The sequence below is a fragment of the Myxine glutinosa genome, chromosome 4 (genome assembly GCF_964187855.1).
Source record: "Myxine glutinosa chromosome 4, kmMyxGlut1.1, whole genome shotgun sequence".
NCBI classification, from domain to species: Eukaryota; Metazoa; Chordata; class Myxini; order Myxiniformes; family Myxinidae; genus Myxine; species Myxine glutinosa.
Genome location: NC_136264.1, coordinates 215,085,062 through 215,099,271, shown reverse-complemented (window position 1 = coordinate 215,099,271; position 14,210 = coordinate 215,085,062). Strand labels below are relative to the sequence as shown.

The 14,210-nt window shown below is 47.2% G+C and overlaps 1 protein-coding gene across 1 annotated transcript in view; it reads right to left on the bottom strand.

Annotated features, from left to right (window-relative positions):
* MMAA (metabolism of cobalamin associated A) overlaps nt 1-3,541 on the bottom strand; it is a 773,535-nt gene extending 769,994 nt beyond the window's left edge. Inside the window, exon 1 of the mRNA XM_078777021.1 lies at nt 3,359-3,541. Within this exon, the coding sequence (XP_078633147.1) occupies nt 3,359-3,464 (106 nt within the window). The 5' untranslated portion in view covers nt 3,465-3,541. The remainder of the gene's footprint in view (nt 1-3,358) is intronic.
* Between the last annotated feature and the right edge of the window lie 10,669 nt (nt 3,542-14,210).

Below are 14,210 nucleotides of genomic sequence, written 5' to 3'. Positions count from 1 at the left end.
AAGGCGTGGATGAGGGTTTCTGCAGCCGTGGAGGAGAGGGATGAGCGGAGACGGGCAATGTTTTTCAGGTGAAAGAAGGCTGACTTTGTGATCTGTTTAGTGTATTTGTCGAAGGAAAGGGTTTGGTCAAAGATGACGCCAAGATTCCGGATGTGAGGGGAGGTGGATACTGGGATACCGTCGATGTTGAGGGCAAAGTTATGGGTGGATTTTGTGAGCGTTTTTGGGCCAATGATGATTATTTCAGATTTATCACAGTTAAGCTTGAGGAAGTTGATTTGAAGCCAGGATTTTATTTCAGTGATGCAGTTTGTCAGGATAGAGTGGGTGTCGGTGGAGACGGACTTGGTGGAGATGAAAAGCTGGATGTCATCGGCAAAGCAGTGGAATTGGAGACCATGACGGCGGATTAAGTGACCGAGTGGGGACAGGTAAAGGATGAAGAGGAGGGGGCCAAGAACTGAACCTTGGGGGACACCTTGGGGGAGGGGAGCAGTGGGGGATTTGCAGTTATTGATGGAGATGAACTGGCATCTGTCAGAGAGGTATGATTTAATCCAAGAGAGGGCAGTGCCGGTAACGTTAAAGGTGGATTCAAGTCGGGTGAGGAGGATAGTGTGATCGATGGTGTCAAAGGCAGCGCTGAGGTCGAGGAGGACGAGAATGTTGAGGTTGCCAGCGTCAGAGGAGAGGAGAAGGTCGTTGGTGATTTTGAGGAGAGCAGTTTCAGTACTGTGGTTGGAGCGGAATCCGGATTGGAATGTTTCATACAGGTTATTGGCAGAGAGATGATGTTTGAGTTGAGTGGCTACAGCGCGTTCCAAAACTTTTGACAGAAAGGGTAGGTTGGAGATGGGTCTGAAGTTGTTTAGGGTGTCAGGGTTTAGACCAGGTTTTTTTAGAATGGGGGTAACAGCAGCAATTTTGAGGGAAGGTGGGACGATGCCTGTAGACAGGGAGGAGTTTATTGTTGCAATGATAAGTGGAGAGAGAGCAGGGAGGGAGGCTTTGACAAAGCTGGAGGGGATGGGGTCAAGAGTGCAGGTGGCAGTTTTCATTCCTATGAGGAGTTCAGAGAGGTCAGTAGGGGAGATTGGGGAGAACCGAGACAGGGGATGGCAGGACAAGGGGGGGCAGGTGGTTGGAGGGGGAGCGGGTGCGGCGGTGGTCAAGCTGTTGTAGATGTTGTCAATTTTGCGTTGGAAGAAAGAGAGGAAGGAGATGCAGTTGTCTACTGTGAATGACTGGGTGGTGGTGTTCAGGGGGCGGAGGAGTTTGTTTATTGTCGAGAAGAGTGCTTTTGGGTTTCCGGAGCCAGAGTGGATAATTTGAGAGTAGTAGGCAGAGCGGGCGCGGGAGAGGGTATCTTTGTAGTGTTGTATGTGGTCCTTGTAGGCTTGGGAGTGAACTGTGAGACCCGTTTTATTGCGGAGTCTTTCAAGTTGGCGAGCACGAGTTTTCATCAGGTGGAGTTCAGGGGTAAACCAGGGAGCAGAATGGGTGAAAGAAACTGTTTTGGTTTTTACAGGTGCAAGCTGGTCAAGGCAGGAGGAGAGAGTGTGGTTGTAGTAGTCAGTGAGGTCGGAAGGAGTGTGGAGGTCAATGAAGGGAGAAGTGGACATTTTTTCAGAGAGGGTGGATGAGAATGAGGTAGGTGAAAGAGCGTTTATATATATATATATATATATATATATATATATATATATATATATTGTTACAGACGTGGCTTGGATGTTATTTACCGAGCGGTTTATTGGTATGACCACGTCTGCACAAGTTACCCGATTGTGCCCGAACGTTGACTAGCCGCGCTATGCTGGCTCAATAAGAAAAAGAAGACACCCGGCTGGATTACAATCACACAATACGACACCAACGTTTCGATTCTCAAGTATATTCGTACGGAAAAGGTTAGATTACAGGGGCTAGAGGTATATTACAGGAAGACAGGCACTTAGACACACTCTTATATTAACCCCGGACAGACGACAGACACACGGGACAAAATGCTGACTCACACGGGGGTTGATGAAAAGGACAGCGGGTATCGATGGCTCAAGGTGCACTCCTGGCTCAAGGCAGAATCGACTCGGTCCGGTCCAGAGATGCGGGGAGGTATCGTCGCGCTGGGGGTGGCGGTGGCTTCTCTCTCCAGTCTCCAAGCTGAGGCGCATCTCACGTCACATCCGGCGCGGGGCCGCGTATATCCGGCGGGGAGTGACACGCCCTCGGCTCGTTAGCTCCGCCTCGTGGAATCGGCACGTTGCTTCTCATTGGGTGCGTGCGGGGGGGGTTACTGGCTCCGCCCCTGACGAGGAGCTGACAGCCAGCCCCTTCGGGGTAACCCCGTGGAGCGCATGGTCTGGAGCTAATCGAGCCGGTGTGAGGACGCATCCTCCCCCGCTCCGCCGCCATCTCCTCTGTTGTTGTTGTAATTGTTGTTGTAGTTGTTGTTATTGTTGTTGTTTGGGGAAGAAGATGGGAGGAGGTATGGGAAAGGTCCTAAACTCACTACTGATGCCATATAATCACATTCTGGTGCAACGAAGAGTCATAATTAATGGAGACGAGGCCTTAACTGACATAGAATAAGAATAACTAGGAAGATGTCCGAAAGTTGTCTACGTGTGGTGCGGTGGACCTGGGCACGACATTTAATGGGGGAAGAAGGGGAAGGTCGGCTCTACTGATTGTTATTTACATGCAATGGGACTAGGGAATGGGGGATTGGGGAAAGTTGGGGAGTATTGGAGAAAATAGGGGAATATTTACAAGCGGATATGGAGGCCAAATTCCATATTCGCAACATTGCACCCTTCTCTACCCTCGGGGCGTCCCGACCCGATAAATTTTTACCTACTTTAGTGTGGCACGCAATGTAGTTCCCCCTACTATTAACTCTACCCTGAGTGCGACAGTTTTACAGATATTCACAAATGAGTAAATATGTCCCCCTGCGACGTTGCACCCTTCTCCTCACAGAAACACACCCACAGGATAACCGAATCCGGAAAGAATTCTCAAACTACACATACAGCCGGTAGGGAGCATTATTTACAAGACTACGCTGCTATCTACACTACGATCCAGGACCTGTTTTTGGAGGAACACATGCAGATGTTATGCATAGAGAGAGCGCGCTTGCCAACATCGATACACCAACCCACGAGTGCTCTGTGGCCGACGGCCTTTAATAACGTGCAGAGCACCCTTCCCGAGCATCAAAAGCACCACCCCACCACCAATCGGTGCAGTCACCATTGTTCATTGGAATAAAAATAAATTCGACAACCCCTAACCCTGCAGGTGTCTCTTGCTCTTCTTGTGGTGCACTTGGTGTCAACTAAAAGTGGTTCACCTGTATGGCATAGGTGCCACGTTGACCCATAGGTCCATCCCCGGGTGGTGCTTGGCCGCAAACGAACTGCGGTCCATTGTGGGTGGCCACAAACATTGCGGTCCATATGGTGTATCGATCCCGGCAGCAAACAGCGAAAGTGCAGGCCCACAACTGCGCAGCCAGCACCTCTCTCTCCTCTCTCTCTACCCCAAAGCCAGATCCTCGGAGGTGGGAGACAAAAGAAGAAACAAGTGAGTAAGGTGGTAAGGGCGCAAAAGTGCACGCAATATAAGGTAATGCACACTGGGGGCACATGGGAACCAGGTGAGACAGGTACGTTCCTATCGTACGCCCCCCCCCCACCAGGTAACCTACATGGCCCCTCCCTTACCCCTTACTGTATCCACAAAACACAACACTACCCATAAACATCTACTTTACAAATCGACAAACATCCCTACTGTCTTCCCCGTTCCTCCCATAAACCAAATTCGTCTTCTCTCCCTCCTAACCAATCAAATTTGCCATTTTCAACTCTCATCAAAATTTGCCATCTCCAACTGCACATCAAAATTTGCCATCACCAATTCATCATCAGTCCCTCCTAAGGAGGGAGAGATGGAATCACCCCAATGTCTCATCCACGTCGTGATGCGTCTCACAAATCCACAGCAATCTCATTTCCTGCACACAGAACAAAGAAAACACAGGTGTGGAGTCATCATCATCACCACAGGTAAGTGGCTGCGTATGGTGCGACAGGTTCTTCAATCCTAACTATTTCCTAAATGACTTTAACAACTTTACACCACCCGGGGTCTTCCTCCGGCCAAACCATTGGCCCTCTTACACTATGGGTTCTAAAAACCAATTCCCATTGGCCAAACTGTGGTGCTCTTCAATTTGGGGTCTCACTCCCCCGATTCATCTCCCGGTGCCCTCGTACAATTTCTGGGCTGTGGCGTGTACCTCTCCCAGTGGGTCTACCCACCTGCACCCCTCCACCACTGCAGTTGCCTCCGAGCTTACCTGCTCCTTACCCTAACCTATCTACCTGGGGAAGGCCCTCTGGCGCTCTCCCCACTCCGTGCCCTCTCTGGCACTGGGCTGCCCGATCCACACCCGGGATCCTCAGGCACCCACTCACAACTACCGGCTCCCAGAGCCCACCTGCGGCCTCACCTGGCCGACATCCTCACAGTGGTGGAGTGCCCAACCAACTACACACACTAACAGGCTACACGCCCAGCCATTTCCACAACACTAATGCACCCATCCACAACACCATTCTGCCACCGCACCACAAATGCCAATATCCAACCACAATTTACCTGCACCCTCTACCTAACACTTACACTACCCGCCCCGGGTACTCGTGAAAGGGGTCCACTCTTCCCCCATCCACACCTTCGCACCACGCACACCACTCCATACCACTTACTCCAACTCTCTCCACACACCTGTACTTGCACACCTGTGCTCTCACACCTGGTGCCACCTGCACCCTTCTCTCCCCAAGCGCATTCGCGCTGATCCACACACTCACTACTCATACACGGCTCCACACACCTGTCCAGTTGCACACCTGTGCAATCACACCTGTTCAATTCTCACACACACGGCATCATCTCAGCTAACTACTCCCTTCTGAAACTTGCGCTTCCCAGTCGTCCCTTTAACTATTGCGCTCCCTCGTCATTATAATCCACACTAATCTACCTGCGTCCCCACTACAGGTATCAGTCACTAACTAATCTTAACGTTACCTAATGTCAATCCTCGCTCGATCCCTACACACCATATCCTAACCCACCCGGGCTAGTTTTCACTGCCATACACCCCATAATCTAGTGCTCCTTTGCCCCCACATGTGAGGGATGGTGGATTTGCCATCCCACCACATCGGGGGTCTCTCACTACCAATTTTGCACATCAGATTTCAACAAATCAAAAATTTGGCCAATCACTGCCCATCCTCTGCCAATCACTACTGCCAATCCTTTGCCAATCATCAAATTTTGTTTTTCTCTAATTTTGGGTCCAAAACACTAACCTCATCACCCAGTCGACTCACTAATACCTCTCGGTGCGCCAATCCCTGTCCAAAGCCCGGCTTCGTAAAGCCAAGCAATGGATGCTGGTTGTTCTGTGCCAGTGGCTGGCTGCATCCTGCCTTCGGTGCAGGGAAGGAGGTTTACCCGGCCCGAGATCCCACGCACCTTCTCGGCACGGAGCCATCCAATGTCCCGATCTCGACCTGCCGGAATTCCTCAACAAAAAGTGGTCGCCATGACGACTCTTTCTATCGGGCCGCCCGCTCCGCCTAGTGGAGCACGGACGTTCAAAGCGAGGCCCAGCACGGATCGCGCACGGCGGTCCTTTTGAACCCGCCGTGGCTCGGATCCCCGCTGGTTCTCGCGGCACGCGAAGCCCGGCACGCACCGAGGGCCCGCTTCGGCTAAAAGTCGACCTAACCTCTAACCTGTGTAACGTCGATGCTTCACCTGGACGCTTACACCCCGCAGCCCGTTCCTTGCTCACACATCCAGCCGTGCCCATGCTCCTCGTACCTTTCCTTACACACCCAGGTACACTCATTCCACTCACAGCCTTGGTCACACACCTGACCACCGAACACTTTGGCACACATTCGTCGCTCGCACACCTCACCAATACACCTCTTCGCGCCCCCTCCTCGGTCACCTCCTCTGTGACAATCACAGGTGTGCTCTCATTCGCACACCCAACCACGTGCCTCACCACCAACTCCAGCGTGCATTCCCACTCACGCTCTACCATTCCAGGTGTGCATCCTTCCATCCCAGGTGTACATCCTCGCTCACCTGTCACAACTAACTCACGCTCCATGTCACTCTCACTACTTTCACCTCCACTCGTGACAACGCACTCACCCTTACTCTTGACAGCACACTCTTTCCCCATGCACCTGTCCGTCACACACCTTTCTCGCGCACACTCTCCCGTTACACCCTCTGTAACACTCACCACAGGTGGACACTCTTCCTTACTTCTGACAGCGCACTCTTTCCTCATGCACCTGTCCGTCACACACCTTTCTCGCGCACACTCTTGCGCACACTCTCCCGTCACACCCTCTGTAACACTCACCACCCCGCGCTTCCATGTGCCCCCTCGCACACGCGCTACGACCGACTCACTCTCGCCAGCACCCTCACTACTCCTTGGCACGCACTTTTTCCTCACACACCCCAGAGTCGGACTTTCTCGCACACCTCCTCTTTCGCACACCAGACCTGTCGCACACTTCACCAACGGCCTCTCACGAACACCCGGGTCTATCTCGACCCCCAAGCTTATTAAATCCCCTGGCGCATCATACGCACGACCATATTGGTCACCACTTACACCGGGTCCTCTTCCTCTTCGCTTCTCCTCCATCACCTGCGAATCCCTCATCCGGTTAATGAGCACATCATCACGATCCAAACACAGACTTTGGACCAATTCTTTTATCTCCTCTTTTATTTCTTTCTTATCCCCTCTCCGTCGCTTCTTAATTTCGCTCACCCCTTCTTCCACTTCTTCTAATTTGTGCTTCACCTCTTTTATTCCCCGGTACGTCTCCTCAAGCTCGTCCTCCAAGGCTACCTTGACCGTTTCCAGGTGCGTCCTCACCTGCCGGTCCTTCGTCTCCATTACCTCTATCACCTCGTCCAACCTCGTTGTCAGTCCCTCACGTACCATCTGACATTCCCTCTTCGTCGCTACCAAGTCATCTTTTAGTTCTTTCTGTGTCGCCTTTAAACCTCCTAATACCGCAGTGTTCCTTTGAACCTGCTCCACTAACTCCGTTTGTCCCACCGTCAGCTGCTCCACCTCCTGCGTCAGGTCCTCTATGCCCCCTTGTAACTTTACAGTCCCCTTTCTCACCTCCTTCTCCATGTGCTCCTTACAGTGCCTCACCTCCTCGCGCACTCCTCCGACCTCCTCACTCACTCCTCTTCTGATCTCCTCTCCCATCACTTGCATCTCCTGCCCAGATGCCACCCTCATCTGCTCCATTTCCTCCCTGTGAGCATCCAGTTTGGTTTCTACCCCCATTCTGACCCCCTCTATCTGCTGCTCCATTTGTTTAACTTCCCTTTCCGCTTGGTCCCTCATGTCCCTCAATTTGCCTTCCATACTGTTTTCTAACCCCTCTAACCCATTTTTCACTCCCTCTATCTGATTCTCCTGGGCAGCCATTCTGTTTTCTACCCCCGTTAACCCATTCTTTACTTCTTTTATCCCGTTGTCTAACCCCTCAAAATTATTGTCTAACTTCCCAATTTTCTTGTCTAACTCCTCAAAATTATTGTCTAACTTCCCAATTTTCTTGTCTAACTCCTCAAAATTATTGTCTAACTTCCCAATTTTCTTGTCTAACCCCCCGATTTGATTCCCTAGTCGCTCCCCCATTCTGTTTTCCATTTTCTCCATTTCCCTGGCTCTTTTTTCGTTGTCGCTCTTCGACTCTGCCATGTATTCGCTAAACCGTGCCATGAACTGCTGCATGTCAAACGGCTGCATGTTAAAGCCCGCTGATACAGCCGGCTCGGCTACCGCGCGCTCGTGCGAGGCGCCTTTTTGCGCGCCCGCTACTTCGTGCGTGACGGCGCTATTTTGCGAACCTGCCGCCCTCACTGCTTCGCTCTCCTCTTGTCCCTCAATTTGGTCCTGGACCGACCCTGCTTCACTCTCCCCTACCGGACCCCAGCCGTCTTGATCCGCCATAGCGCGACTTTCAAAATTCGAGTTTCGTAAAACAAATTCGAAATTTCGCCGTTATACTTTCGTCGAGCGCAGTACCCGCGCTCCGGATCGATTTTGTCGAGCGCCGTACGCGCTCCGGATCGATTTTGTCGAGCGCAGTACGCGCTCCGGATCGATTTTCCCTCCCAAAATTTGGGCCTAACTAATTTAGTCCCGGGTCCGAATCTCACTCCTCGACACCAATTGTTACAGACGTGGCTTGGATGTTATTTACCGAGCGGTTTATTGGTATGACCACGTCTGCACAAGTTACCCGATTGTGCCCGAACGTTGACTAGCCGCGCTATGCTGGCTCAATAAGAAAAAGAAGACACCCGGCTGGATTACAATCACACAATACGACACCAACGTTTCGATTCTCAAGTATATTCGTACGGAAAAGGTTAGATTACAGGGGCTAGAGGTATATTACAGGAAGACAGGCACTTAGACACACTCTTATATTAACCCCGGACAGACGACAGACACACGGGACAAAATGCTGACTCACACGGGGGTTGATGAAAAGGACAGCGGGTATCGATGGCTCAAGGTGCACTCCTGGCTCAAGGCAGAATCGACTCGGTCCGGTCCAGAGATGCGGGGAGGTATCGTCGCGCTGGGGGTGGCGGTGGCTTCTCTCTCCAGTCTCCAAGCTGAGGCGCATCTCACGTCACATCCGGCGCGGGGCCGCGTATATCCGGCGGGGAGTGACACGCCCTCGGCTCGTTAGCTCCGCCTCGTGGAATCGGCACGTTGCTTCTCATTGGGTGCGTGCGGGGGGGGTTACTGGCTCCGCCCCTGATGAGGAGCTGACAGCCAGCCCCTTCGGGGTAACCCCGTGGAGCGCATGGTCTGGAGCTAATCGAGCCGGTGTGAGGACGCATCCTCCCCCGCTCCGCCGCCATCTCCTCTGTTGTTGTTGTAATTGTTGTTGTAGTTGTTGTTATTGTTGTTGTTTGGGGAAGAAGATGGGAGGAGGTATGGGAAAGGTCCTAAACTCACTACTGATGCCATATAATCACATTCTGGTGCAACGAAGAGTCATAATTAATGGAGACGAGGCCTTAACTGACATAGAATAAGAATAACTAGGAAGATGTCCGAAAGTTGTCTACGTGTGGTGCGGTGGACCTGGGCACGACATTTAATGGGGGAAGAAGGGGAAGGTCGGCTCTACTGATTGTTATTTACATGCAATGGGACTAGGGAATGGGGGATTGGGGAAAGTTGGGGAGTATTGGAGAAAATAGGGGAATATTTACAAGCGGATATGGAGGCCAAATTCCATATTCGCAACAATATATATATATATATATATATATATATATATATATATATATATATATATATATATATATACATATACATATATATATATATATATATATACATATATATATATATATATATACATATATATATATATATAATATATATATAATATACATATATATATATACATATATATATATACATATATATATATATAATATATATATAATATACATATATATATATATACATATATATATATATATATATATATATATATATATATATATATATATAATATATATAATATATATATATATATATATATATATATATATATATATATATATATATATATATATATACATATATACATACATACATATATATATACATACATATATATATATACATACATATATATATATATATAAATATATATATACATACATATATATATACATACATATATATATACATACATATATATATACATACATATATATATATATATAAATATATATATACATATATACATATATATATATATATCAGGGGTCCCAGCCACTTTGATTGACAAAATAATAGGAAAAATAGGAATTCTGATCACAAAAAATAGGAGTTTAATAGGAAAAAACTAGGAAGTAATAGCACAGATTTCAGCATTGGAACAACATCGGTAGCTTTGTTGCTGCAAGATTTATGCAAATACATGTACATGTATGGGCATGGACACACCCCCAATGAACTTGGGCCCACCCGTCTTAACATCGACAACAAAAACTATGACTTCTTCTTTTTGGCAGCCACCATGGACTCTATCAAAGTCTGCTTTTTCTTCTCCACTTTTCTCTGCGCCTCCCTGGTTTCCACCATACGAGTCTGTGTCTCTTGAATCTTTTTCTGAGCAGACTCAAGCATGGCCTGAGCTACTGCAATTTCAGTCATGTCACCTTTCTTAAGCGCCACCTTAAGCTTTTTATTTGCTTGATCAAGCAGACTGTTGCTAACAGTCAGTGACATCTGCTGAGATGACTCTTTTGCTGCCAGAGATTTCTCTGTTTTCTTCAAGTCCTCGCTCTTACGAGACAGCTCCGCTGCCTTCTCTACAGCAATCTTAGCTGTTCTCTCTCTTTCTTCTTTCTCTTGCCTGGTTTTCTCCCTGGCTTTCTGTTCATCTTCCTTGGCTTTTCGTTCTTCTTCAAGTCTCTGCATATAGTGCATGTGAGCAGAACGTCCTAACGAGAGGAGTCCCTTTGTGACTGGGACCATTTCGGGCCGGTCACCATACAATCTCATGCCATCCATTGTTGCACGGAGACCATTGATTGATGCCTCGCTCAGACTAACTCTCTCCTTGGTGACACTTTTCCCACTGATTGAGAACGCGCGTTCCACGTCACTGTTTCCGTGAGACAGTGCAAGGACAATCCTTATCATTTGTCTCACTTGGGGGAATTTACAGTTTCCCGTACAGCCTTTTAAAGCCAACACTTTTCCCCAGTAACTGTCCACTCTCTTCATGCAGACTTCTTCTTCATTCTCCTGTGTTTCCTGGGACCAGTCAGTAGGAATGGCTTCCTCTTGGTACACCTTCCATTCATCTGCAATGCTGTCACTGTCAATATTCCTCTTCAGCTGTCTGGACAGGCTCTTGGCTGATTCAAGAGACCATGCAGCAGTCCTGTTTTGTGGCTGCAGACATCTGGCATTCTTCAGGATTTTGTTTGTCAATGGAAGCTTCTTTTGTAGGTGTACTATGGCTGCCTGGTAGCACTTCCTCATCCCAAGATACATCCTTTCCCTCTCAGAGACTTTCAACTTAGCGATACACCGTCGGGTATCCTCTCCCACACCCATGGATTCATTCTCCAGCTGGTTTGCAACAATGGAAACATCAAGGTTTGAGATGTCTTTCACAGCATCAACTGAAGGAGTCTTCATAATTCTTCTGATCAGTTTTTTGAGCAGGTCATGGAGTTTGTCATATAGAATGTGCACAAGTGGTTGCTCTGACTGGAAGAAGGTGAGGAACTCTGCAAATGTTGCTGCCAAGAACTTCAGGAAATGCAGTTGAGCTTTTATTTCCGGTCGCTGTAGTTCTGTTTTGATTCTTTTGTACCTGGGTTTAAACATGTCCTTTGGCTGCTGCTTTGGAAGAAATACCAAGAAATACTCTTTGAGAGATTCCCAGATCTCTATCAGCCGCTCCACTGCAGGTCCCAGTGTCAACCACCTGCACTCGACATGCTTCAAAGGCTTTTTTGGAACAGCACCCAATTTATGCTGAATGTCTTGAAAATCAACAGATCTAGCAGCAGAGCCTTTGAACCAGTAGAAAATGTCCACTGCAAGCTCAGTTAGGTTTCCACAGTACTCTGCAAGTCCTTTGGCAAAAGCATTGTGTACTGTATGGAGAGTACATGTCCCTACATCAAGGAGACCAGGGCCGCTGTTGTCGAGAATGGCTTTGTCAATCTGTCTCCACACAGTGGTGCTCACATTAGGCCCATCACTGCCGAGCATGATAATATCCTGAAGCTGCAGTTTCGATTCATCCAAGGCAGAGATTATTTTCCTGGACAAATCTTCTCCAGTTGCATGACCCATGAGGTAAGTTTTGAGGTGAAATACTAATATCTGTTCCTCGGCATCAGACCAATACCGTACACGGATTTCTAGTTGCTTCAAGTTCTGTTTATTGGTGGTTTCATCATACATGAGGCTGAAGCCAGAAGCTGAATTCTTAACATCAGTGACTATCATGTCCTGAAAATAAGGACCTGTGGCTTCGCTAATGAGATATGAAACTTTCGATGAGCTCATTGAGAAACCATCCGGGATAACACCAGGAAACATTGCCTGCAGAAGATCCTTCAAACCGTCACAGGAAGAGTAGCTCAGATTCGAACGAACAACTTTCAATGTCCATAGAAGTTCTGCTTTTGTAATAGCGTCTTTTTTGGACATACAGACTAAAGCTGCACGACTTGGCTCATCTGTAGAAGCTGACCCTGATGCTGAAGCAGATGAAGTTGATGGTTGAACGAATGTCAGCAACGTCTGTGACCCACCCAGCAGTTCCTTCGCACGCTTCAGGTGCCCTTTGTTTTGGGCATGTTGTGTCAGTTGTTTCACACCCTGATTGTCACACCTCACTTCCGAATGGCACAACGAGCAGTAAGCTGAGAACACTGAGGACTTGCTAGGCTGACACCAGTCAGAAAGCCTACATCCATGTCCACTTTTCAACCACTCTGGGTTAAATTTAGTTCTCCCACCAGGCATTATACTGCTGGGAGTATACCTGTCAAAAAGAAAACAAATATGAGATAAGATTAAATGAATTAGCATAGAAAATCCTAACCTGTTAACGCATGAAGTGGAAAGAACTGTGAACCAAACAGTTTTTTTTTTCAAAACTGAAACATAAGTTAGTAAAACTAGGGCATGCCCGTACGTGGGTGCCCGTTCCTTGCCAAAAAAAAAAAAAAACGCTACCCGTACGCTCTACCCCGCCCGTACGCCCGTAAACAAAAAAAACAACGCTCTTCGCTTCCGCCCTTCGCTCTGACTGAATTGGGAGAAATAATGCGCATAAGAAATCGAGAAATTATTATTTTCTCCGGAAGAAATCGAATTACGAACCGTAATGGCGCACGCGCTCGGCTCGGCTCGCTCTCACAACCGCAACAACGCGTTCTGTGATTGGCTGCCGGAAGTGCAGTCTTCACTGTCCGGAAGGTCGCAAATCGCAGTTACGATGAATCGCAAATTAGTTTTAATTAGTTTTAAAACATAGTTTAACGGCAACATAGTTTTCCAACGTGAAATAAATGAATACGCTCTCAAATGTGCCGTCCGAGGCAGAGTCTGTTCGCCACGTTCGGCACACGTGATAGCTCGCTGCTCTCTGATTGGTTGAATCGTTTTTTGGACATAGCTCGGTAACTACTTCTCCGATTAATATGAAACCTTGAAAAGGCACATCCTCGGGTCCCCAGCAATATACCTGGCAAGTTTCAAGTATATCGGACCGGTAGTTGTCGAGAAACAGCGGTCACAGACAAACATACATACATACATACATACATACATACAAACATACAAACATACAAACATACACACAGAGATTACTGGAATTATAGATAGATAATGAGAACAAACAAAGTAATTTAAAGGCAAATCAACAAATTTCTTACCGGTCTGCAGATTATACCTGAAACAAGAAAGATGATAAATAACATGTCCTAACATGTTTACCACCCGATAATTGCATTTTCTCCACTGCTGAATAGCTTGAACACTAATCTGAGTTCAAGCTAAGCGATGACAATTCAATTATGTATCTTTGGTATTGTTGTTGTACTATCTTCAGAAGATTATGAAACAACAAGACTTTAACAGTCTTTATTGTTTTTTGTTTGTTTGTTTTTTTATTGTCCTACATTGCTTGCATTACCTATTGTGCAGCATTGCGTATGTAAATTTTAATTCTACTGTAATTTTGTTAAAAGCTGAATATGCAACTACCACACGAAAGTATACAGAATTAAGTTGTAATCCCTATTTTGTGTCGTGGTCCTTCTTTATTATCTGCAATTAAATGATGAAATGTGTGAATTGTCGATTGAATTAGTTCTTTGCCAAATACTATTAGTTTTAGGCAAAATACAATCTCATTGTAATAAGCGAAAGATTGAGTTAAACATGTAGTATCAAATGTCAATGTTTAGCAAATTAGTAGAAAAGTTCAATTTCAGGTAGAATCTTTAGGGAAAGGTTGTTAGTAATAACTGAATAACCGCAAAGTTCACAGTTG